We start from the raw sequence: 26,743 nt of genomic DNA, 5'->3' as shown, positions 1-26,743 counted from the left end.
CTAAAGGAAATCAGTCCTGAATATTCATTGGAAGGACTGATGCTGAAGATGAAGCTCCAATACTTTGGCCACCTGATGTGAAGAGTCAACTCATCAGAAAAGATCCTGATGCTGGGAAAGATTGAGGGCAAGAGAAGAAGGAGGCAACAGAGGATGAGATGGTTAGACAGCATCACCAACTCAATGGACATGAACCTGAGCAAATTCCGGGAGACAGTGAAGGATGGGGAGGCTGGCGTGCTGCAGTCCATGGGGTCGTAAAGAGTCGGACAGGACTTAGCGACTGAACGACCACAACAAACATTTCTCAGGATTAATCTGTATGCTTATGGCATGTTCAAAGCTCAGTACTAAGTTGAGAACCAATGCACACAGATCTTTAGTCAACTTCTTTGGCCCAGGGAACCCAAACCCACTACCCTGCTGGGAAGTAATGCCAGATCACTGGGACAAAAGTCACACAGGAAGCTGTAAAGCTACCCTGATGGGAAGTAATGCCAGATCACTGGGACAAAAGTCACACAGGAAGCTGTAAAGCAGCATTGGCAGGACCCAAGATTTCATTCCCAACGAACGCTGTTTACGTGCCGATTACCTACAGTCAAGGTAGGGGGCATAATCGCTGGGGTTACCTATCCGTTTATTCAGCAAACAAACCCTTCCCCCTGCTCAGCACTGTATGGGCACACAGACCCTGCTTGTTTATCTGCCTGTGTGCAGGCACAGAGCTGGCAAAACAGCAGGCGACTCTCCAGAGAAAAGACAGGAACAAGTCTGCCCTTGGGGAACATTGCCACACGGTCTAGCTTCACCTTAATCCACCGTACTTCTTGGATTCCAGGATTGGCACAGCCTGATGGTCAGAACATTGCTTTACAATATTGCGTTACGGGTGAAGAGCAATCTGGAGCACAGATAATGGAGTGGCTTGACTGGGTCCCCCCTGGAAAATCAAAAAGGACCCGGGAAAGGGCTGTCAGGAGAGGTGCCATCCCAAGACTGCCCCGTCCGCGTGTCCTGGGCGCCTGCCTCCTCTTCTCCCTGCGGATGGAGAGTCACAGCTCCATCTGCACCAGGGAGTGCAATCTGCCACAAGGTCATCCAATCAGTGGCCAGGTTTAAAAGGGAAATATAAAAACTGGAATGTGACTCTCAAGTCTGGTTTTCACGATTAGATAACACCTGCCCCTCTCTTGGAATCCCATCAGTGACCAGAGAATTTACAGAGTCCTGATTCCAAACCTTAGGGTTTCACTTTCCCTAGAGTTGCTTTTGCCCAGAATTGAGTCACTGGTGTCCTGGGCTACACAGACCACCATTCTCCCCACAGCTCTACGTCACAGGCATAGCAGCCGATGCATGATGCCTAAAGATGCTCAATCACTTGTCCAAGGTCACCCCGAAGGAGATTCCTCAGTAGTACTCAGCCTTGTGCAAAGCTTTTAAAAAGGAGGGGCCACATTTTAAAATATCTTTTCAGAGGACACAGCAAATTAAGACCAATGGACAGAAGTTAAATGGACAGCTAAGCTAAGCTGACAGCTAGTCCCAGTTTCCCTCAGCTGTAAAATTCTGAGAAGAGTTTTCTTGGGGGATTTTAATAGAAATTAGGTAAGATAATTAATATGAACTACCTAATACAATGTCTGCTATGTAACAGGTAATCAGAAAGTCCATTCCTTTCTTCCTCCTGACAGTGGAATGTAGCACCACTGAATACAGAAATCCATTAAACACAGAAGTCCATCCGTCTACACACCCTCGATCACCAATATCCCCTTCACTATTACATTCCAAGTTTACAGGGCAGTCTTTTTTTTTTTTTTTTAATTTATGTATTTGGCTGCACCAAATACATAAACATTTGGTGTATTTGGGTCTTAGTTGCAGCATGCGAACTCTTCGCTGGGGCATGTGGGATCTAGTTCCCTGACCAAAGATTGAAGCCAGGCCCGCCCTCCCCAACACTGGGAGCGTGGAGTCTTAGCCACTGAACCCCCAGGGAAGTCCCTACAGGGCAAACTTGAAATCCATGAGTACACCACTGATGCTAAGACTTTCTAAGCTGTCAATGCTCTACCAAGATGACTCATCGTTTCCAGAGTCATTTTCATTTACATGGGATATTAATAGACCACATGGAAAAAAGAAAAAAAAAAAAAGCAAGGGGTGAGAGGGTGGGTAGGGAATAGTTAATCTAGAAAACTAGGCTAAGTGAAATTAAACATCCCGTAAACTCTTTATCCAGCATTTGTTTTGTGCTGACTTGTACTCTGCGTATTTCGCTTCTCAACTAGATTGTCGGTGTCCTCGGGGCAGCGTTTAAGTGATGTCTGAATGAAATGCTGCCCTGGCTGGGGAAGAGGTGGCACTATCACGGTGGCCCGTGTGATGACCTGGAGCCCTGGGGGTACCTCAAATGTTCAGGGGATGTTAGTCTGGGGAGTCAGTGATGGTACAGCAATTATACCAACATGTGTGTTAAAATAGCGTTAATAATATCCTCTCCCATACATAAAACACCCTAGCATTAACCTAATATTAACCAGAGAAACCAGTGAAGTTGCTCAGTCGTGTCCAACTCTTTGCGACCCCATGGACTAAAGCCTACCAGGCTCCTGCATCCATGGAATTTTCCAGGCAAGAATACTGGAGTGGGTTGCCATTTTCTTCTCCAGGGGATCTTCCCGACCCAGGGATCGAAACCATGTCTCCCGCATTACAGGCAAACGCCTTACCGTCTGAGCCACCAGGGAAACCACTAGTATTAACAGGTGCCATGTATCTGAAACTCTGACTGTGAGTAGCCCAGACAAGTGATGCCCCAGATGGACACATGTTCAAAACTTCAGCTTCCCCTGAGAAGCTCCTAAACCATCTGCGGGGAAGGACCAGCGGTCTTCTGTTTGCTTGTCTGTTTTAAAATTTCAGTTCATCATGCAATTCTTCCAAAAAGTTCAGTTAAAAAAGGGACTTCTGCAGACATAGAGAACAGAACTTGTGGGTACAGCAGGAGAAGGAGAGGGGGGAATGGATTGCAAGAGTAGCACTGAGACATATGCATGACCGCACGTGAGATAGATGGCCGTGGGAATTTACTGTGTGAGGCAGGGAGCTCAGATCTGGGGCTCGGTGACAACCTAGAGGGGTGGGACTGGGTGGGAGGAGGGAGGGAGGTTCAAGAGGGAGGGGACATATGTGTACCTATGGTTGATTCATGTTGATGTATGGCAGAAACCAACACAATATTATAAAGCAATTATTCTCCAATGAAAAACAATACATTTAAAGAAGGGATTCCTAGAGCAATAAAATTAACCAAGACGTATACAATACAATTGGGACAAAATACATGCCCCCGTTAAAGAGGCCTTAGAAATCTTCCACGGACAATCTCACTCCTTACGGATGAAACAAGTGCCCTGCTCACAGCCACACCACTCCTCAGTGGCCGGGCCGGGGAGGACTAACTCTTTCTCTTGGGACATGGAAGCTGGTCCCCTGACAGCCCATGGCCCTGGCTAACCTCTGCTTCTTACCCTTGCATCAATCAAAAGGACAGGACCACACGAAGATGAGGCAAATTAGGCTCTTGCCCTGGGTGTGAAATTTAAGGAGGTGCCCCCAAATCAGTCTTGAAGATAAACAATATTTCAATGTAGTAATTTTTTTAATAGGCAAGGCTATGCTGTGATAACCAATAATTACCAAAATCTCAGTGACCCTATGAACTGTAGCCCACAAGGCCTCTTCTGTCCATGGAATTCTCCAGGCAAGAATACTGGAGTGGATAGCCATTCCCTTCTCTAGGGGATATTCCCAACCCAGGGGTCAAACCTGGGTCTCCTGCATTAAAGGCAGATTCTTTACTATGTGAACCACCAGGAAATCCTACAACATCTCAGTGGTTTAATCCAATTGACTCAAGTCCAATGTAAGTTGGGTTGCCCTCCTCTATCTTACACGGAACGCATGGCCTCCAAGACCATGGCAGGAGGGAAAAGGGAAATGGGGGGACATGCTAACTGTTCACTGCTTGACCCAGAAGTAAGACTACTAATTCCACTTGTATTTCTTTGGCCAGAATTAATTACAGACTCCTACCCTAGCTGCTAGTGCATTAGAAAATGTAGATAATCACATCTATTATGTACATAATCATAGATATTTGGTGACCACTAAGAGTCTCTCCTTGATTTGGGGGGAAAATTATATCTATGAACTTCATGTTATACCTCCCCCCAAGTCAGAATTTTACATAAAGACAGGATCGTTAACAGTGCTCAGCTGAGCAATACTGGACCCTACGGCAAAAGGTAACATCAGTAATGCTGCCTTTACATAAAATGTTTCTCTTTGGCTCAGCATACATTTGATTGCATTAATTCTGCAAAGGGAGTCATAGGTCAGGGTGTTCGGAAACAGCTGATGTCAGGGTCATTACAGAGAGGCTGTGGTTTGGGCATGCCACATTCAGCTACTGGCTAAAACAACTGTGCAGCCAGGTGAAGGAGAGAAGGGGCTCCAGGAGGCACCCCAACACAAAGCAACCACTGTGCTCCCTCCATTCTGTGTATGATTGATAGAATTTATAATTGATTATACATTTTCACTGATTGGAAGATGTATGATCAATTTATTAATTGCTTTTCAGAAGGAAAAAAACAAAACAAAACTGGTAAGGGACTTTCCGGGTCGTCCAGTGGTTAAGACTCCACCTTGCAATGGCACGGTACTCAGGTTTGATCCCTGGTTGGGGAACTAAGATCCAACATGCTGTGGGAGAACTACTGAGGCCGTGAGCCTCAAGGGGAGAAGCCCACAGGCCGCAACGAAAAAAGATCCTGCCTGCCGAAACTTAGACCTGATTTGGCCCCAAATAAATGAACACATGTTTTAAAAATGACTGGTAAGCTTCTCTGACACCATCAATAAGAAACACCCAGGGACATTCCTGGTGGCAGAGTGGATAAGAACCCATCCCCTGCCTATGCAGGGGACACGGGTTCCACTCCTGGTCCGGGAATATCGCACATACCCTGAAGCAACTAAGCGGGAGAGCCACAACTACTGAGCCTACATGCCCAAAGGCGATGCTCTGCAACAAGAGAAGCCACCACAATGAGAAGCCCCTCATACCACAAAGAAGAGTAGCCCCCCTACCCCCAACCTGCCAGAACTACAGAAGTGGGAGTTGGACTATAAAGAAAGCTGAGAGCGGAAGAATTGATGCTTTTGAGCTGTGGTGTTGGAGAAGACTCTTGAGAGTCCCTTGGACTGCGAGGAGATCCAACCAGTCCATCCTAAAGGAGATCAGTCCTGAATATTCATTGGAAGGACTGATGCTGAAGATGAAGCTCCAATACTTTGGCCACCTGATATGAAGAACTGACTCATTGGAAAAGACCCTGATGCTGGGAAAGACTGAAGGCAGGAGGAGAAAGGGACAACAGAGGATGAGATGGTTGGATGGCATCACCGACTTAATGGACATGAGTTTGAGTGAGCTCCAGGAGTTGATGATGGACAGGGAAGCCTAGAGTGCTGCAGTCCCCAGGGTCGCAAAGAGTCAGACACGACTGAGCAACTGAACCGAACAGAAAGCCCAGGCAAAGCAACCAAGACCCAGTGCTGCCAAAAATAAAGCAAATAAAAAAATTAAAAAAAAAAAAACCCAGATTGAGAAAAAAAAAAAATTAACATGTGGAACAACAACAACAAAAAGGTGGGGGCACCTTTAAAATTTAGTCAATACAGTAAAATGTTTTAAGATTCCCAGGCAGAAAAGTCTACACTCCAACCAAACTCAGAGAGCAAATGAATTTTATTAATGAGTGATGGGGCAAGCCCACGGACTAGCCCAACAGGTCCTCTGTCCATGGGATTCTTCAGGCAAGAACCCTGGAGTGGGTTTCCATGCCCTCCTCCAGGGGGTCTTCCCGACCCAAGGATTGAACCTGCAGCTCCTGCATTGCAGGTGGGTGTTTTTACCGTTGATCCACCCCTGAAGCCCAGAAATGCTGGGGCATATTTACTCAAATCAACAGACAAAAGTACCTATCCTAACAATCCAGGCACAGCCCATTAACCATGACAGGCCTCAGGCAAAATTCTGGTGTGAGAAATAACAGGGCAGCGTCCTCATTCTGAATGGATCCCAGGAGGGCACTCCCCAAGGCTCCCTAACTTCCCTCCTGCCCCTCCTTCTCTCCTTCCAAAACCAGTTCTCAGCAAATGGAGTCATTCGCTTGCCTTGGCCAATTATTACTGTGACAAGGATTAAAATATTAAACTGAAGAGACGGAATTTAAATGACATCTGGAGAGTCACTCTGCGTGGGTCCGGGAGGGCCCACCATTGTCTCTTTCTAATCACTGTTTCCAGCGTTCAGGGGAATAAGGCAGTTATCTCCCCGAGTCTCCGGAAATCCTACCCCCCTCCCAGCCAAGCAGTCAGTCAGAACAAGGTCAAAGCGAGAAACTCCACACCTAATGGCCAAGTGGCTTTTGAACCCAGGTGCGGTTCTCTCCAGTGCATTGCAACCTTCTGTCCAGAAAGCTCCCTAGGTGACGCTAGTGGTAAAGAACCCGCTTCCCAGTACCGGAGACACTAAAGACGCGAGTTTGATCCCTGGGTGGGGAAGATCCCCTGGAGAAGGGAAAGGCAACCCACCTACTCCTGTATTCTTGATTGGAATGTCCCATGGACAGAGGAGCCTGGGTGGCTACAGTCCATGAGGTCACAAGGAGTTAGACAGGACTGAAACCACTTAGCAGCGGTAGCAGTCCAGAAAGCACGGCTCTGGGACGGGAAGGTCTTCAGCGCCCTCGGTCCACTCTGGACTGGAGAGCTGGGAGGGGAAGGAACCCTCCAGAACGTCTGAACCAGGCACCAGCCGGACTATGGGGGATTTCACACACGCGGAGGAACTCGGACTGGAAAGGGAAGCAGGAAAGACAGGCTGGACGAGGGTGTCTTGCGGCTGGGTGGGCGGCACCGGCTGGGTGGGCGGCACTGCCTGGGGGGCGTCCCTGAAGCGGGCTCACCTTCCTTCCCGGGGGAGACCTCTGCGACCCTCCGCACCTGGACAAGAGGGAAGGCCATCTCCTCACGGCCCCCAGGGCGTCCCCAAAGCGACCTGCGTCCTCACATCATTGATGGCCGGGGAGCAGGAGAGCTGACGTCAGCGTTCAAGGAGCTCGAGTGACTTTGGGGGGCCACCCTGTTCTCAGAGCTGCGAGCAGCAGGGCAGGCGACTTTCTAACGAGGACTCGCCCCACTTCCAGCCGGGGTAGGGGAAGCGTCCGGGTGGCACACCTGGCCGGCCCGGGGCTATGCGCGAGGCTGAGACCGAGGCAGCACGTGGGGGCCTCGCCCTGGGTTTCCAGCCCTCGGCCCCCACCATTTCCTCAGCCGTTTTAGCAACCCCGTGTGCCCCGCGGCGCCGGCCTGCGCACTCCGCGCCCGACCCTTACCGCGGGTCCCTGGGTGAACCTGAAACAGCCGGGCGGGGTGGGGGGGTGGTGGCGGTGAAAACTCTCACTCCGCCCGCGACCCCGGGGCTCACCTGCCCGGTGCGATCTCAGCGCGCACGCCGGCGGGCAGGGCCCCGGGGCCGCGGTTTTCCAGACGCACGTGCGGGTCAACGCGCATCGCACCAAAACCCCCGTGCTTCCGCCGCCGCCGGGTCTGCGGGGCACGGGGCGCGTGTGCGTGTTTCAGGGTGCGTGTGGCTGGGGGGTCAGACATTTATGACCGACATGGGGGGGGGGGTTTCCCGGGGTCTGACACCTGTCTCGGAGCGGGTCCCGCGCCGCCGCGGCCGCAGGGGACCACAGCCCCCCGGGCGACAGCGCGCGGCGGCGAGGGGAGCGCGCGGCACGCCATGTACTTCCTGTTCGAGGCGCGCCGCCGTCCACCTCCCCGCGCCGCCCGCCTGCGTCTGGGCCAGGCCCGGCCCTTCGCGTAGCCCCCGGCCCCAGCGCCCTGGAGCGGCGGCGGCGGGGGGACGGAGCGGGTGACGGGGCCTCCGCTCCCCGCGAAGCTCCCGCGCGCTCTCCGGCCTGCCGCCAGCAGCCGCGCTCGCAGCCGCGCCTCGGTCCAATTGCGCAGAGTCTCCGTGTTTGCACCTCCTCTTCCCCTCCTCCTCCTCCCTCCCTCGCCCAGAAAGGAGGACGGACCTCGCTCCAGGCTGCGGGCTGGTTTATTCTGCGGCCGAGGCTCACGTTAATACACACAGCGTCTCGTTCTCGCCAGATCTTTCGCTCAGGCGCAGGCAATAGGAGGGCTGCTTCTCAAAGTGTTGAACTGCACCTGCCTGTCCGATTACCTTTGGGAATCGGGGAGTGGCGGGGAGCCGGGAGGGTGGGAAATGTTGCCTCGCCTTGCCAAAGGAAGAAAACTTTGTCACTCGGAGGGAGCACGCTGCCACGCGTAGCCCCGAACCAGGACGGCCTCGGGCTTCGGTTCTGCCTCGGACGATCCCGTAGGAGGAAGCGGACACGTGAACCCGGCGCTCCCGTCGACCGCCACCCCCGGCGGGCCGGAGGTCCCTGCCCCACCTCCCTCCCGCGGAAGTCCCCACGCGGTGTCTTCAGGCGGGAGGGGACAGTAAACAGCGCCCGCGGCCGACGGCAGGGGCCGGGCACGGGGAAGGAGAGGACCGAATTCCAGGAACGGGTCACCCGGAATTAACTTCGGCTTAAAGTTATGGGAAGCGCGGCCATGGACACCAAGAAGAAGAAAGATGTTTGCAGCCCCGGCGGGAGCGGCGGCAAGAAAAACAGCAGCCAGAAGCGGCGTTCTCTGCGGGTGCACATTCCGGTGAGTCCGGCCCCGCGGGGCCTCCGGCTCGCCGCCCCCCGCCGCGCTCCGAACCGGCGCGGAAGCGGTTAACGCGGGCCGCCCCGCCGCCGTGCGCGCCCCTCCTGCCGCTCCGGGGACGGCTGACGGCGCGGGGCCGAGCTGCGCCGCCGGGCCCGGGCTCCGTCTCCCGCCCCGCCCGAGTGCCGCCGGGGCCCGGCGACCCACTGTCTGCGGCGTGGCGGGCTGGGCGTAGCCGGGGATCCCGCCCGGTGCGGGTGCGGGGGGCGGTGCGTAGGCTTGTTTTTGTTGAAGGAGGACCGTGTGGACTGCGCTCCGGGGAGGTGGAGCCGCGCGCCGCGGCTGGGGACGGACGGGAGGGGCGGTGGGTGGGGACAGCGGGGAATGGGGGCGGCAGCTGTGTGTAGCTGCGCCCTCAAACTGACCCCCCAACCCCGCTCCCCAGCACCCTGCTCCTCAGCTTTCCTCGGGTGTCTGTGGGCCCGGGGCGGGAGGCTCCTCTGCAGCCGGCCCCTGGGTCTGACCCTGGGAGCACATTTCAGGCATTTGGGGGCTCCGGATCCCCAAAGGCGTGCAGGGCCCTCGCGAACTTCAGCCCTGGCCACGCCGGCCTCTGGGCCGGACTTTGGCGACATCGATCGGTCTGCAGCTTGACTTTGTCCAGCTGGAGGGCGTGGCGGGCAGGGGTCGTGCGCCCACCCTGCAGTTTGCTTGCCGTGGCCAGCCGCAGCCTTACTTAGCCACTCCGTGGGTGGGTGGAGGGGGGGTTGGTCTGATGCTGAGCCCTACAGCCCTTACCTGCATCCGAAGGAAGCCCCCAGCTGGGTCACTCCCCCAACCTTCACTCACCGAGTACACGTGTGTCCAAACACACACGCAAGAGAACTCCATGGAGAATGTAATTTTGATGATGGGTGACCAGTCTTGGGCACAGATGCCGGTGGTCCCATCCGCCCAGAGCTGCCTGCGACCTCACCGTGTTACAGACACCTCCAGGAAGCTAATCCTTTCTGACAGCCGCCAGCGAGGGGCGGGGGGAGGGGGTGCTGCCTGGCCAAGCATTTTCTGCTGTGAACTCTCTCAGGCATTTCACTAAGATGTTTGTTGACTGCGCTTCCTTTCCAGTCCTCTGTGCAAACACTGGCCAGGAAGGTCAGGTACTGGGGGAGCCCCAGACATCTGATGGGTACTTCAGGGAGCAGCCCCAAGTTGGGACAGGTGGCCAGCCCTCCCTGGCAAGGGAGAGCTCAGGGAGCAGGTGACTGGGCCCGAGCTTGCAGTGTGACCACCAGGGTGGTGACCCAAGCTTGCGGGAATAAGCATGCCTTTGAATAAATAAACATCCTATGTGAAAATGAGATAGTCCTGTTTACATTCCTAACGTGAGATATTTTGAGCCATATTTGTAAATGGAAAGTTAGACACCAGTAGGCGAAGCCTCCCTCTGGTAGCTTCACTTGACTGAGCCATTTAACCACTCAGCTTCTCCTGTTTGTCAAACAGATAATAACTCTGCTTTGCCCCCCTTTCAAGTCTGTTGATATAAAAATAAATCATGGGAAAGCTCGTACCAGTGCAAACTGTTATATGAATGTATGGCTATTACACTTACATCAGATCATCTACTTTAAAAGAGAGAGAAAAGAAAATGACACTGCCTAGTGCCCAGGCTGTGCATATCCTATTCAGGGTGATAGGTGAGGCTGGTCTCAAATGGGAACACGTGTGTGGGGCACGCTCCGGAGAGGTGGAGGGCAAAACCCAGAACCTGGAAGAGGACGGAGCGGCCAAGGTGTGACGGCGGAAAAGCCATGATATAGTTGGAACCCTCTCACTAGCCCTCCTGCTGCTGGTGATGACTTTGGCTGCTTTAGCCATCGTTCTTGGCCCGACGCAGCCCTTACAGAAAGTACCGTTCACTCAGTTATTCCATGACACGTGTGCTGCGCTGCTTGATGGTGAGATCCAGGGGGAAAGGAGAGGGCCTCTGTCTCTGCTCTCACAGGGCCTGCATCTGCTGTGTGTTTGGGGGCAGGGGGAACCAAGAGGGTGTTGTCACTAACCAAGTAGTCATTACCTGTGGGTCCCTGTGCTGGGCTGGGTGAGAGTTACACGCTAGCTGGGAAAATGTGGCATTCAGACAGATGTTTGCAGACAACCCGAGGGCACAGGTTGACCGGTGCAGGCCGTACCTGCTTTCAGAGGGGAGAGAAGGGAGACATGGCACGGCATGGACATGTTCAGAGAGACACTGCACCCAGAGGTGGTAGGCAGGACAGAGACATGTCAGGGCATGGCGGGGGATCACTCCTGCCAGGGAACCAGCTTGAGCCCCCCTCTGGAGTTGGAGAGTGTGAGGCTGTTTCCAGACCCAGCGAAGGGCCCCTTTTCATGGACGAAAGGGTTTGAGAAATCAGGGTAATCGGAAATACGTCAAGGTCAGATCAAGGAGAGCCTTGAATCGGCCTTACAAGATTTAGCAAGTAGAAATACTAAAGTGCCCAGTTAAATTAGAATTTTAAACAATGAACAACTTCTTAGTATATGAATGTGCCAGGCACCATTTGGGATAAACTTATACTAAAAGAAAAACCATCCGTTGTTACCCGAAATCCCACTTTAACTGGCCTCCTGTCTCTTCTCTGGGAGTCCTTCCTGGGACTTAGGCCCAGGAATGAGGATGACCCCCCTGGAGCCCTTGGGAAGCTGCAGTAGATGCGATGGGTGTCCTTCCTGTTGTGCCCAGAGCCCACCCAGGGTTCCCTGCAGCCTTGCTGGACAGCTCCGCTCCATACCACAGCTGCTCACCGTGTCTCTCTGCTCCTCAAGGAGGCCTCTGGAATAGTGGCAGCTTGCTCAGCCTGAGTAGGCTGGCGTGGGAATGCCGGGGTTGGCATTATGCCCTAAAGGGGCAGCCCTCACCAAGGAGGAATGCAGGTGAGGGGAGAGGTTCTACCATGGGTTCTGTGGAGGCCTCTGAGGGTCCCAGCAGGACCCAGCCCCAGTTGCCCAGAGTGGTGGGCCAATCAGTCATTCACACACTCTTTCCGTCTGGCCGGACTTCCTTGCCTCACCTCCCCCGCTCCCTGGGATAAACTACTGAATCCAAGTCATTGTCTCACTGTTTTGAGAGGGAATTTCAAGTCAGGGTCTTCCCTGGTGGCTCAGACAGTAAAGCTTCTGCCTGCAATGCAGGAGACCCAGGTTCTATCCCTGGGTTGGGAAGATCCCCTGGAGAAGGAAATGGTAACCCACTCCAGTACTCTTGCCTGAAAAATTCCACGGACAGAGAAGCCTGGCGGGCTACAGTCCATGGGGTCGCAAAGAGCCGGACATGACTTCACTTTCACTTTTTACTTTCACTTCACTTACTTTAAAGTAAGAAGCAATTAAAAGTGATGCCAACAACACTTCGTGGCATAGAGTTGTGGAGACTGGGCTGGTGTCAAGGGAAGCAATCAAATGCTTGGGTAAAAAACCCAGAGATCAGCATTTGAGGGCTTGAACTGTAGTGATGATGAAAGAAAATGGACAGAGGCAAGATGGAAGATGGTCAGCCGTGGTGTCTGACGGATGGCGAGGGATTGAGCTGGCCTTAGGATTGCAGGACGTTTGGTGTCAGGAGGCGGTTCTTGAGGGAAGATGGTGAGTCTGTCACAGCCCAGTGGGTCAAAGGGCATCACTTCTGCCTCCTCCCCCAACAGCTGGTGGGCATTGGTGCTCATTAAAGAGCGGCTCCTGGAAGATACCCTGGCTCTGGCAGTCCAGTGGAGGGCTCATTTGGTGGCAACCAGTGACACTCACTGTGATGAAGCCTTCTGAGACCTCTCGTGTCCAAAGCAGCTGATCTTTTTTTCTGAAATGGACACGACTGGACTCAGTCTCCAGCCCCACATCTGATGTATAAACAGAACTATGGCCAAGGATGTTGGGGAGATAATTGCAAACCTCCATCCTAGGCTCTTTAATCTAGATCTTTCTTTTTAATTTATTTTACTTTTTAATTTTTTACTTTGTAATTTTTTTTTTTTGGCTGCACTGGGTCTTCGTGGCTGCACTCAGGCTTTCTCTGGTTATGGTCAGTGGGGGCTTCTCTTGTTGGGGAGCACAGACTCTCAGGCGTGTGAGCACAGTCGTTGCAGCTCGTGGGCTCAGTAGTCGTGGCTCCCGGGCTTAGTTGCTCTGAGGCACGTGGGTTCTTCCCGGCCAGGTGTTGAACCCGTGTCCCCTGCATCGGCAGGTGGATTCCTAACTACTGGACCACCAAGGAAGTCTTTTAATCTAGATCCTTAACCACCTTTTACCCTGCCCTCCTGCCAGCAGCATAGCACCTGCTGTGCCCTGAGATACAGGAAAAGAGGAATCAACTTTAGGGGATATACTAAGGGCTTAGGTGACAGTGGGTAGTGGAGACCCACAGTTACTAACTAAAGTCATTCATTAACTGAATTCTACTGAAGGGAGAATGGCCCTTGGGCCTGATGGAGGGTGTTGCCTTGCTTGGTTTCAGGCTCGGGGTGGGTCACCTTTGGGGGACGCCCTCTTATATCTTGTCCGGGGAAAGAGAGGAGGGAGAGGAGAGGAACGCCTGCGTGCAGGCTCCTCTGGGGCTGCCCTAGGCCTTTAAAAGTAGCAGGACAAGCGTACGGTTCAGAGTCGTGGTGTGCTGGCACCTCGCCTGGGTTCTCGTTCCTCCGCCTTCATCCCTAATGGAAGGCAGGAGCAGTCATCCAGGTGGTGGGAATGCTTTTAGAAAAGAGCTCATTAGAAGCCTAGCTGTGCCTGGCGACCTGCCAGAACCCTCTGCCCGAGCAGCCATCGCTGGGAGTTAACATGTGCTTTCCGCCTTTCTGTCCGAGAAAAAGAATGTGCCCTGTTAGCGCGCAGCCTTACTGTAAGTGGTGACCGCTGGCTGTCTCTTTGACTGTCTTGTGGGACTCTGGGACTGTTCACAAGCCAATGATGGGGCAGGCGGTCGGGGGGCAGGGAGGACTTTGGAGAGAAGGACCCACGTGGGGGCCCGTAGGGACACGGAGGCAGCTGGGGGAGGTCAGCCTTGGTCCGAGGCAGTGGCCCAATACTTACTGCTGCTAGAGTGCCCAGCCCCTGCTTCTCCTGGGAGAGGAGCAGCAGAAATCCTTGTCAGTCCCCGGAGACAGCCTAGAAATAGAGCCAGGAGCAGCTGCCCGGCCTCGGAGGTCATGGAGACCCAGCATGGCTTGGGCCGGTCGCTGGGGACGTCTTTGCTAGTTATGTCTCCAGAGGGAAGCCTCGCGCTGCCTGAAGCCCAGTGCCCTTCACCCTGTAGATGGGCCTGGGACCAGTAGCCTCCATCCAGCCAGATCCGCTCTGCTGGGCAGGGTGTGAAGGAGGGGGCCCCGCCCAGGACTGGGAGCTGCCTTCTGCCCCCTGCAGGACTGTTCACTGCCCACCCCGCCACTGGAACTTCCCTGACTAAAGCCTCGGTGAAGGGAAAGTGGGTGCCATGCGGCAAGGTGCGGGTGTGTGTCATCTTTGGCCTTGACCTTGGTCAGCGTGTACCACCTTGAGCAAGATGGGTTAGGGTTTAGGACAGTGTTTTTCAAAGAGCAGCTCACGGACCAGCCTAAGTCGATCCACCCAGCATTTGCTTAAAATGTACAATCCTAGGTCTCAGTCCAGAACTGCTGAATCAGCATCTCTAGGGCGTGGGACCTGTGGTTCTTTGTTCCTGAGAAGTTTTCTGGGTGACTCTCAGGCCTCCAGGGATTTAACAAAGCATTGCTTTCCAGCTTCCTCAGTGTGTGGTCTCTGACTCTTGTGTGTGCTCAGTCGTGTCTGACTTTTTTGCCATCCCTTGAACTATAGCCAGACTCCTCTGTCCATGGGATTTCCTAGGCAAGAGTCCTGGGGTAGCTTGCCATTTTCTTCTCTGGGCGAGTCTTCCTGACCCAGGGGTTGAACCCACATCTCCTGCATCTCCTGCACTTGGCAGGCAGATTCTTTACCACTTGAGCTACCGGGGAAGCCCCCTGCCCCCGTGTTATTCTTTCTATCAGTCTGTCCATCGCCCCATCTAAGTATCTGTGTATCTCTCCATCCTCTCTCTAGTATCTGCACTCTTCCACCTGCCATTGAGAAGAGAGACTCTTGGCTGCTGACGGTAGAATAAAGGCAGAGTAGTTCTGGCTCCCAGATAAAGATGAGTGTCCAGCCTGCGTAACCGGTGGTGGTCCAGCCTCTTAGACCTCACTGCATTGTTTCTGGACTCCGCCCTTCAGTGGCTTGATGCATTTTGGGCACCCTGAACACAGGCTCTTACAGGGCCCAGAGCGTGGTATCGGGACGGGAGGAGGCAGAGAAGCCAATAATGGAGTCCCCGGAACTGTTCTGTGGCTCTGGGGTTTATGAACGAGGCCTGATGTCTCTCTGCAGCTTGCAGGGTATGAGCCGGACTGACTGCGGGGTGGGCTTCATGTAGCACGTCGGCTGAACGCACAGTTAAGCACAGTCCAGCTCTGGGCCTGTGGGGGGGAACGGGTAGGCAGAGAATGGATATAGGGGTACCCTTCCTTGAAGATTCCACCCTACAGACTATGCACGGACCTCCATGGACCAGCTCACCTGGTGACCTAAGCTGAGCACGAAACACGTGGATTTGCAGAATTACACATCCAGTGACTCACAGGCTGGATTCCCTGTCTCATCTTCTTGTCCCCACTTTACAGCTTGTCCCCAGCTGAGAACCGGGCATCCCCCGTCCCATAGTTGGTGACCCTATCGTCAAGTCTAGCCTCTGCTGCCCTGGGCCCACTCTTTCCTAGCACCTGCCTGTGGAGGGTTCAAGATCCTTGTGTAAACTGGGCTCTGAACACTGCCTCGTGGCCTCGTGATAAATGCGATCATTGATATCCTGGGTCATTATTGCGCCAAAAGGACACCGCTAGTCCCGAGGTTGCAGCAGCAGCAGCCCCACACGTGTGTGTGTTCAGTGCTGTCTTTCCACACATCATAAACTTGATCTGGTTCTCAGCACTTCACCGGTATCTTTCCCTGCCTGTTTCCTCCTCCAGTAAAAATCTAGCAAAACTGTCTTCTATTACTGATCTGCCCCCAGGCGTTTCCCTTTTGACCCAAGTCTGACTCCAGAAAAACTGGAAACACATCTTCACTTGCCAAGGGCTTTTCACCTGCTCAGACTTCATTTTCTTTAACTTCAGCACATCAGCTTGTGTCTTCTGAAACCATCCAGACACGTAAATGTGCTCTTCGATGATGCTGTTTCTTTTTTTTTCGGTTTTTTGATGTTCATTTATTTGGCTGCCTCGACTCTTTGCTGCGGCATGTGGGATCTCGGTTACAGCAGGCAGGATCTTTTGATGTGGGGCACAGACTCCAGCTGTGGCAGGGGGCCTCGGTCATTGTCATCTCTTGGGCTTAGTTGCCCTGAGGCATGTGGGGTCTTCGTTCCCTGACCAGGGATCAGTCGCGCGTCCCCTGAGTTGAAAGGCAGATTCTTAAACCACTCGACCACTAGAGAGGCCCCAGGTGATGCTGTTTCTTGACTGTCTGTTTTTCTTCTACTTTTCCCATCTTGATATACTCAGCTCACTGCCAGCGATGTCTGTTTCTGGGCACTATTTCACTATTATGGGGTTACTCAGGTCACCCAACAGGCCACAGACCCTGGAAGAGCTGGGTTAGAATCTGGGTTACAATCTGGCCTTCCTTCCCCATTCTCGCCCATCGACTACCCCCACTCTGACCCAGAACAGTGGGTATCATCACACGTGAACGCCTGTGACTCCCACCTCTTTCCAGACGGTGGCCCAGCCCATCTTGATATCCCCGGACAGCAAACCAAATGTCAGCCTGTGGTCAAAGGCTTTAAGATAAGGGACAGACAGTGGCCAATGCAGTGCTGAGCACCCGAGGTGAAGAAGTCCTTCATTTGCTTGGTCAGTCAACCGTGACCTTGCTGTTAGATGGTGGGGGAGCCACAGGGGAGGGAGAGCCCGGCGTCAGAATGGTTAACCCCAATCTCGCTCATCTCTTTCTTCCTCTGCCTGCTTTGAAAATGATTTGATCCGCATCCTTCCCTTCCTGTTGACAGGAAGCCCTTCTCTGCCAGCTCACGGCTTGTCACACACCCATCAGATATCATCCGGGCTTTGGGGCCTCGTGCCAGAGCCTCTGTGTGTTGATATACTCTGACCTGGCAGTGAAGTCGCTGATGAATGGACAACAAAGACCACTTTGCTCTGGGTCACCCCAGGGGTCCAGCCTTTTTTCCAGGCGGCTGAGGCCAGGTCCTAGCTGTGGGAGCCATGCAGCCCTGCCCACCTTCTGCAGGGACCCGGCAGGGGCTCAGTGCAGAGCTGGGCAGGTGGCCCTGGGGTCCTCACTGGTGCTGGGGGCAGGGAACAGAAGGAAGGATATGACGGGGCCGGAATTTTAGGATGGGGGGCCAGCTTCTCATTTTGAAGGAAATGGGGAGCTAGGTTGCTGGGAGCGTGTTTACAGCTGGGCACCTGTAGAACTGGACCTGGGAAACCTGTGAGCCCATTTCTGTCTGTTTCCCAGGTCTCGTGCTAGGCGTGGAGGATACAGAGCTGAACGGGATCATGACTGACTTGTGTCTCCTGAAAGATGCTGTAATCCTAACCTCTGGTAGCGGTGACTGTGACCTGATTTGGAAGTAGGGTCTCTGCAAATGGAATGGCCAAGTTAAGCTGAGATCAGTACGACTGGTGTCCTTATAAAAAAGAGGGAAATGTGGATACAGAGGGGCTTGCCCAGGTGGAGCTAGTGGTCAAAGCAGGAGACATAAGAGACACAGGTTCGACCCCTGGGTTGGGAAGATCCCCTGGAGGAGGTAATGGCAACCCACTCCAGTATTCTTGCCTGGGATAATCCCATGGACAAGAGGAGCCTGGCGGGCTACGGTCCATGGGGTCGCAGGGATTCGGACATGACTGAAGCGACTTAGCACGTGGATGCAGAGACACAGAAGGAAGATCATGGGAAGACAAGGCAGAGGTTACAGAGATGCTGTCATAAGCCAAGGATCCCTGGGGCTACCAGGGACAGAAGAAGCAAGGGAGAGCCCTCTCCTGGGGTTCCGCGGGAGTGTGGCCCTGCCCACACCTTGATTTCAGGCTCTGGCCTCCGGAATGGAGAGAGAATTTCTGTAGTTTTAAATGCACATTGTTTGGGGATTTCCCTGGTGGTCCAGTGGTTGAGTTTGCCTTCCAATACAGGGGTGCGGGTTCCATCCCTGGTCGGAGAGGTAAGCTCCCACAAGCCTCATGGCTGAAAAACCAAAACGTAAAACAAAGAGTATTGTAATAAATTCAGTAAAGACTTAAAAAGTGGTCCACATCCAAAAAAAAAAAAACCTTTTAAAAAAAGTTAAGTAGGCTTTAAAAAGACACCCACTGTTTGTTTGTGATGCATTATGGGGCCCCAGGATCTCACCCAGCAGGGTCCCTGCCTTCACAGCACTGTTGGGGTCAGTGGTCATTGCGCGGTCATCCCCGGACATTCTTGTCCACAGGAGGTTGTGTAATGAGCACCCTGAAGCACTTTCTTCCTCCTAGCAATTCGGATGGTCCTCGATGGGTGGTTCCATTCATGATCAATATTACTGACAATCAGATATCCTCGGGGACAACACATTGTCATCAGATTTAGCAATACTGATGGAGCACTTGCTCAGGATGCCAAGGGTGTGCTTGTATATAAGCTGACTCTTGTTTATCTCTGAAATAACCCTGTGAAATACTATAATCATCATTATCAGTGTTGTTATCCTTATCACAGAGAAAGCAGATGTGGCTGTCCACAGCACCCACCTGTTCTAGTACGACCTGCCAAGAAAGCTGTGTTGTGTTTAACTTGAGTTTTTGACGTCCCTGCTTTGCCCTGCCCCCGCCCCACGTTGATCCCCATGGGTGTTCCAGGTAGCCTGGGGTGGGAGGCAAGACTGCCAGGCAGGACAGACCCCAGCCCCAGGATGGGCACAGGGAAAATGAGAGATCTGGTCTGCCTTCCATGGGTTTGCCCTTGGGGCTGACCAGGTGCTTATTTGCTCGCTTTTACAGAAGGACTTTGAAGCCTGTGATTTACCCATCTCATCTGGAAAATAAATAACCTGCCATGTATAATTTCATAGATCTTATTTTGTAGTTCTTTTTCATTTTGTCGTTTTAATAAGAACTGAATATTAGGATCAACGGCAAAGCAGGAATCAAGACATCCTGTGCTGGGTGTTCTGTCAGAAGGCTGCAGGGCTTCTTGCCGAGTTACCAAACATTTACCAAAAGCCCTCTGTGTGCCAAGCACTGGGCAGGGCTGAGAGTAAAGCTGTAACCAGGACGGGCTCAGCCCCTACCTCACAGGCTCAGCGCCCACATGCGGCGCTCCGGGCACAAGTTCCCACACACGCTCACTTTCGCTACCAAATACCCCAAATCACAGTGGCTTAAAACAACAAACATTTATCCTTCTCAAACATACATAAATATATACATAATAATTAATAGTGCATGCAATAATCCTAATCTTAGTACTGTATATTTATATACTATATGTTGTACAGATATAATTACATAATGTGAAAAGTGAAAGTGAAAGTCACTCAGTCATGTCCGACTCTTTGTGACCCCATGGACTATACAGTCCATGGGATTCTCCAGGACAGAATACTGGAGTGGATAGCCTTTCCCTTCTCCCGGGGATCTCTGCAACCCAGAGATCAAACCCAGGTCTCCCACATTGCAGCTGGATTCTTTACCAGCTGAGGCACCAGGGAAGCCCAAATACATAATTTAATTATAATTATCAATGGACGTGAGTCTGAGTGAACTCTGGGAGATGGTGATGGACAGGGAGGCCTGGCGTGCTGCAATTAATGGGATCCCAAAGAGTCGGACACGACTGAGCGACTGAACTGAACTGAACTGATTGCACATATCATACATTATAACAGTAACAATTAAATATTACTTTATAACATATTTATTACTATATTAAGATCTTTAAGTATTAGTTGCTCAATCTTGTCCGACTCTTTGTGACCCCCATGGACTGTAACCCGCCAGGCTCCTCTGTCCATGGAATTCTCCAGGCAAGAATCCTGGAGTAGGTTGCCATTTTCTCCACCAGGGGATCTTCCCGACCCAGGGATTGAACTCAGCTCTCCTGCATGGCAGGCAGATTTTTTTACTGCCTGAGCCACAGGGAAGCCCAAGATCTTAAACAGGTTGATGTGTAATAGTATTATTGTTTAATAACATATTATTAATTGTACAATTGCCAGATAGTATTAATGATATTCTGTGTCATACATACTACAAAGAGGATTGCAATCTAGGGTCTGCACGTGGCTTGGGCACCAGGATCGTATGGAAACTGCTACATCCCGAGGACAAGTGAGCACTCAGGGACTGTGAGCAAGGGTGAGGAGCCCAGGTCCTCCGGAGGCTGGTATTTGATAGTCGCCCGCCCCTCCCCAACCTGCTTTCATCACTAAGAAGAGGTGAGCCTCGGGGGAGCTGCTTTGCCCTTGGGGAGAGGCCAGTGCCAGGAGAGCGGAGAGGTAGCTTTTCACCACTCTTCTTTGCTCATTAGGTGTATTTTGAGATTTCTGAAATGACCTTGGAGCACAGGTAATAGAATATTCTCAGCTCCAAGACAGAGGGAAATGCCCAGGCGGCAGTATCCACCTGGGTTAGAGGAGGAGCCGGGTGGGGAGACTACCCCACCAGGCATGAAAGTGGTCCGGAGCCTGCATGGTGACCCTGGAGCAGAGAGGGTGGCAGATCACTGCTGCAGACCACAGAGGAGGCAGGCCCCAGGGTCCCATGATGGGCTGCGGTGGCAAAGCAGGCAGCAGAACTCGGGTTTTCTCCTGGAGGAATGTCAGGAAGAGAGGAAGCCAGGCAGGTGGGCACTCATGGCACAGGTGAGGGTGGGGGGTGCTTCTAGGGAGCCTGGTCCCAACTGCCTGGCCTGCGTGGAGCTCTGCAGGGGTGTCTGCACCTGGGGGTAGACAGAAAACGTTTTCAAAGCAGCTCTGTTTTGCGCTGGCTCGAGTCGGGGCTGCGGGCTGGGGTGAACGATTGTAGAGTCCTTTCAGCGCAGACCTGGGCTCCAGGCTTGCGCTGCCGTCTGCTCTGCTCCTCTGGACATGATGACCTCAGTTTTCAGGGACGGCTCAGAGCATGGAGGCTGGGTGTGTGGGCACTGCATCTATGACCGTAATAAAATATGAAGAACGAGGGAAGAAAGAAAGATAGCGCTAACTCGTGTCCGACTCTTGCGATCCCATGAACTGTAGTCTGCCAGGCTCCTCCGTCCTTGGGATTCTCCAGGCCAGAATACTGGAGTGGGTTGCCATTTCCTTCTCCAGGGGATCTTCCCAACCCAGGAATTGAACCCAGGTCTACCCGCATGGCAGACAGATGCTTTATCAACTGAGCTATGTGGGAAGCCCCAGTAGAATACGAGTTAAAGTCAAATGGAGGCTTCCCTAGTGGTCCAGTGGTAAAGAATCCACCTGCCAATGCAGGGGACCAAGGGTTCAATCCCTGGTCCGGAAAGATTCCACGTGCCGCAGAGCAACTAAGCCTGTGCACCACAACCACTGAGCCTGCGCTCTAGAGTCCATGAGCCCCAGCTGCCGACGTCCACGCTCTGGAACTTGTGCTCTGCAGTGAGAAGCCCGTGTGTTGCAGTGAAGAGCAGTCCCCCACTTTCTGCAACTAGAGAAAGCCAGGGCGCCGCAGTGAAAATCCAGCACAGCCAGAAATAAAATAATAAAGCTTTGTAAAATGAACATAACATTTTAGGTCATGTTCCTTGTTGAATGGTGAGCCACCTCTCGATGATGTCTGTGACCTTCACCTAAAAATTGTTCTCAGTCAGTGTATCTGTGCTGCTTCTCGCTTTGGTCCTTCCATGGCAGGGGAAGGAAAGAAGGCCGACGGGGCAGAGGGAGAAGCTGGACGCTGGAGCACTCACAGCGGACTTCAGCTGAGCCCCCTGGGATGGGGATGGCCCTTCAGGGTTGTCCAGGATCGGGGCCATGAGGGGCCAGACCCTTGTCTCCTTAGCTGGACCATGTGCTCCTTTGAGAGCAGCGTGCACCTGCGTCTTCATCTCCCACCCCCAAGGAACCACTTCGCACAGGGACACCTCTTCCTTCATGTTGGTGATGAGAAACTGCAGACGCCAAACAGCGAAGCCAGAAGGCTGCTGGGAGTGGGTGGTGGGTGCAGATACGAACCCGGCAAGCTCCATCTGGGGGTCTGGACACGCCCTGGGGGCTCCTGGAGTCTCTCCCACCTCCCCCAGCCGCTCCACCCCCAGTGGCGTCGCTGGCCCCAGAGGGTGTGTGCTCCCCTGGGTTGGAATGCAACAGCCTCAGACAAGGTGCTGAGCAGGTGGCCTGCTGGGGTGAACGTGTGTCTGTCCTCATCTCCTTGGGCACCCGCCGCTGAGGCTCGCCCGGGGATTTTGTGTTTCAATTCCAGAGTGTGTGGAGGGCCTTCGGGGCCCTTTGGGCTTCAGGTGGGGTCAGGGGGCTGGGCTCCCCCAGCTCATCCCCAGGTGAGGTGGGATCAGGGGTCTGCGGTCATGGCCTTGGGTGCCGTGGGCCACTCTCGGGTGAAGTCTATCTGTGCTTCTGTCACCTCCGCTGTTGCAGGCGTGGGCTGGAACCCACTGCAGGAGGGGGATAGAGCCCGGGGGCGGGGGCAGGGTGAGAGGGCTGGAGGTGGGACGGAGGAGGGGGGTGGGCACGGGCAGGGGGTGGAATAGGGGGAGAAGAGTGGGTTTCTGCAAGTTCTGGTTATGCTCTGTCGCAAAGAAGGAAGGTGAAATGCTTTTTCAGCCTGTTTTTGTTGTGGTTGTTTTTTAAAATTTTTATTGGAGTATGTTGTCTTAGTCCCTCAGTTCAGTTGCTCAGTCATGTCCGACTCTTTGCGACCCTGTGGACTGCAGCACACCAGGCCTCCCTGTCCATCACCAACTCCTGGAGTTTACCCAAACTCATATCCATTGAGTTGGTGATGCCATCCAACCATCTCATGCTCTGTCGTCCCCTTCTCCTCCCACCTTCAATCTTTGTCCCTGCTGTATAGCAAAGTGAATCAGCTATATGTATACATATATCCCCTCTGTTTTTGGATTTCCTTCCCATTTAGGTCATCACAGAGCATTGATTGAGTTTCCTGAGCTACACAGTAGGTTCTCATTAGTTACCTATTTTTTATGTCAATTCAGTTCAGTTCAGTCACTCAGTCGTGTCCAACTCTTTGCGACCCCATGGAGTGCAGCACACCAGGCCTCCCTGTCCATCACCAACTCCCCGGGGTTTACTCATGTCCATTGAGTCAGTGATGCCATCCAACCATCTCATCCTCTGTTGTCCCCTTCTCCTCCTGCCTTCAATCTTTCCCAGCATCAGGGTCTTTTCCAAGGAGTCAGCTCTTCACATCAGGTGGCCAAAGTATTGGAGTTTCAGCTTCAACATCAGTCCTTCCAATGAATTTTTTATGTAGTAGTGTGTATATGTCAATCCCAGTCTCCCAATTCATCCCACCACCCTTTCCCCTCTTGGTGTCCTTGTGTTTGTTCTCTACGTCTGTGTCTCTATTTCTGCTTTGCAAATAGCCTCCTCAGTCATACAGAGTGAATTAAGTCAGAAAGAGAGAAAAGCAAATATTGTATAGCAATGTATATACGTGGAACCTAGAAAAATGGTTCAGACGAGCCTGTTGGCCCATGTTTCTGCCTCCTGGTTCCACGGGCCTCTGCTAGAGCTGCTGGACATGCCAGCCTCTGCTTCCTCCCTCCCTCTTGAGGCTGGGGTCTCCTCCCAGGCTTTGCATTGATAGCTCTTCTTTAAGGAGGGGCAAAAGCATTTGATGGGGGAGATGGAGCCTCCTCAGGGGCTGGCAGGACCTTCCAGGGGCTAGCATCCAGTGATTTTGTGATGCCTGTGGACACTGCAGGTGCCTGACCTCTGACTGTACCTCCCAGCCCTCAATGCCAGCAGCAGGGCTGGGGCCCACTGTGGGAGGAGTCTTGGGCCACGTGACAGACAGGGGCGTTCCAGCCCTAACCCCGATGTGGACGAGTCCTGTAAGCCCAGAGTCCCTTCTACTACACGAGATGGCTGCTGTCTAATCAGGCACGTCACTCACACGTGCTGAACCCTGGACCGACGGGGGGTGTGCATGCATTCCTGGCGTGTCAGCCCACCATCCTCACCTGGAGCCGAGGGGTCAGACCCCAAGGAGCCCAGAGGGTTGCTTCACCAGGTGGCATCTTTGTCCCGCGATCCTGAGACAGAGTCTGCCAGCAGAAGGCTGGCACCTCTCACAGATCCGCGCAGCAAAAGGTTGACAGTGTGGTCCCTGAACAAGAGGGGTTGTGGGTTTGGGGACATGGGTCCACTCAGCTGGTTAGTGGCTGAGCCAGCGCGGCAGAGAAGTGCCAAGTGTCACAGACCCTCAGCTTCTGCCTGAGCGAGGCCAGCTCCGGGCTGGCCGCCCTTCTGGGCACGAAGCTGGGGTGCCCCCGGGGTCACCCGCTGCCCATCCCAGGGCCTCGCCCTGCGAGCCCTGCCAGCAGCTCGGGCGAAGATCCAGAGGAGTGCTTGACTCCACCTTCAAGGTCAAGGTTGCAGTTCGTTTCCGCTTGTTTTCTTTTCCTTGTCTCCGAGGGGAGCCAGTGGCTTCACACCCGCTCCACACGCAGCCCTTCCTGGGGAGTGGCTGGAGGCCTGGATGGCGGTGGTCTTGGTCTTGCTGGGGGGCCCCCCTCACCCACGCCCAGTTCAGCTCAGGACCAGCTTTGTCCCTGGGTCCCGAGTGAGCGCCCGCTGGTGCCGGGGGAGTCTGTGCGGTGGTGCAGCAACCCTGCCCCCCGCAGCGTCCTCCTCACCCTGCTGTGAGCCTCGGGGGGTCGGCTTTTCTCGAATCTGTTCCTTGACTAACGTGAGAGATGCTGGCCAGCGTCTGGGCCCCTCCTCAGAGCACGCCGGTTCCACGAGCTTTCTGAGGCCTGTTGTTGTTCAGTCACTCAGTCGTGTCCCACTCTTTGCAACCCCGTGGACTGCAGCACGCCAGGCTTCCCTGTCCATCACACTCTCCCGGAGCTTGCTCAAACTCATGTCCATCAAGTCGGTGATGCCATCCAACCATCTCATCCTCTGTTGTCCCCTTCTCCTCCCACCTTCAATCTTTCCCAGCATCAGGGTCTTTTCTAACGAGTCGGCTCTTTGCATCAGGTGGCCAAAGTGTTAGAGCTTCAGCTTCAGCATCAGTCCTTCCAATGAGTATCCAGGGTTGATTTCCTCAGCTTCTGAAAACTCCCCTGGACTGGAGGGGGCCAGAGGGGAGGAGAGGCGCTGGATCTGCCGTTTGTGCCCCAGTCTTGCAGGAAAAGGGGTCCTTGAGGGAGACGGAGGCTGGGCTCCTCTCACACTCCCCCAGGCTCCTCAGGGGGAATTTCTGTTCCATTAGCCGTTCCTCAAAGCGCCCAGAGCGTCCCCTACCGCAGACACTCCCTAAACAGCATTCTGGCTTCTACCAACGCACCTTTGGTTTTGCAGGTCAAAGCAAACCCATCTCACCTTTAGAAAACTCTGGAGTCGCAGGACTCCCAGCAGCGTCCGAAAGGAATTACAGCATCGCCTTGCCTCCAGTCAGGGTTGTGGTGGTCCAGGAGCACCGAGGAGGCAGGACTTCGGTGCCTCTGTCTCCCCTTCCCCCCATGCTCACAGGAAAGGAAAGGGCAGAAGAGGAGGGGAGGGGTCATTTAGAATCTCAGGGTTGGGAGAGACGTGGCTTTTTCAGTGTCCCCCGAGGACCACCTGGTCCAGTCCCGAGAAAGTATCATTAAAATACCTAGACTTTGAAATGGCAGGAGGCGCCCAGGCACGCATCCACACAACTGTCACACCATGCCCATCTTTCCTGAAGCTACAAGCACGCGTCAGCTTCAACCGCCTGTTCACCACGTGTCCTGTGTTGGGCTCCTGGGTGAGCGGACTCAGGTGGAGGTATGCACTGGGGGTGTTGACCACACGCAGGGGAGCTTTGGGGTCGACTCCTGGGGAGGGAAGGAGGCAGGGTCAGACAGGGGAGGGGCGGAGCCGTCCCTCAGTCCGCACCCCCAGCTAGTGCTGGGCCGGTCAGTCATGCAACCGATGAGAGTGGTGGGCCTTGGGCGAGGCAAACCTTGAAAGAAGTCCTGCCAGCAGCTGGGAACGAGGCCCTCACCCCTGAAGAGGGGCCCCGGAGGAGCACCCAGCACACCAGACCCTCCTTGGAATGGCCACAGGGCCACCTGCTACCCTTTGTCTCCTCCATCCCTTCGGGCCCAGGGACGAGAAACAAAGGTCAGGGTGGTGCTGAAGGTGGAAGAAGGCGCTGTGCCTGCCTCCACGGCCCCATGGAGGTGGCACCTGGTCCATGTGATGCTCAAGGTCAGCCTGGACAGGGAAGGAACGGTGGCTCATACAGATTGGCGATGGTCAGCCTGCCGGGTTAGCCTGCTGGGGCGCAGGTGGGAGGTGGCTTAGCTGAACCCCACCTGTGAGGTGATGCTGCTGATGTCCCCATTCTCCAGGTGGGGAAATCTTTGCAGCAGGGACCAGCCTCCCAAGCCCAAGCCATCTGGCACCCGAGTCCCCAGGCTGAACGGCTGTGCCCCACAGCCAGCTGACGCCGGGAGCCAAAGCAGGCCCTGAGGACTTGGACGGCGGGGACAGGGGTGTTTACCTCCAGCCTTCTGACAGGCGGATTGTGGACACACGAGTCTGTGGTCTTGAGCCTGCAGCAGGTGACGGGGCCACCTTGGCCACAGCTGCCCTGTGACGGGTGGACCCCAGCGTGCAGCTCTGGGGACCTCAGTGGTCTGCAGGGAGCCA

General features: G+C 53.9%; 1 protein-coding gene across 5 annotated transcripts in view; it reads left to right on the top strand.

Annotated features, from left to right (window-relative positions):
* Positions 1-8,186: 8,186 nt before the first annotated feature.
* The window catches only part of PRKAG2 (protein kinase AMP-activated non-catalytic subunit gamma 2), a 309,902-nt gene continuing 291,345 nt past the window's right edge, over positions 8,187-26,743 (top strand). For 2 of the 5 annotated variants that reach the window (XM_025291865.3, XM_025291864.3), the window contains exon 1: positions 8,194-8,823. In XM_025291865.3, the coding sequence (XP_025147650.1) occupies positions 8,710-8,823 (114 nt within the window). In that variant the 5' untranslated portion in view covers positions 8,194-8,709. Of the gene's footprint in view, positions 8,824-26,743 lie in introns of all 5 variants that reach the window. The other 3 variants (XM_044947101.2, XM_025291866.3, XM_025291867.3) reach the window with 3 other exon arrangements.

Source organism: Bubalus bubalis, chromosome 8 (genome assembly GCF_019923935.1).
Source record: "Bubalus bubalis isolate 160015118507 breed Murrah chromosome 8, NDDB_SH_1, whole genome shotgun sequence".
Lineage (NCBI taxonomy): Eukaryota > Metazoa > Chordata > Mammalia > Artiodactyla > Bovidae > Bubalus > Bubalus bubalis.
This window is presented reverse-complemented; position numbering and strand designations above follow the sequence as displayed.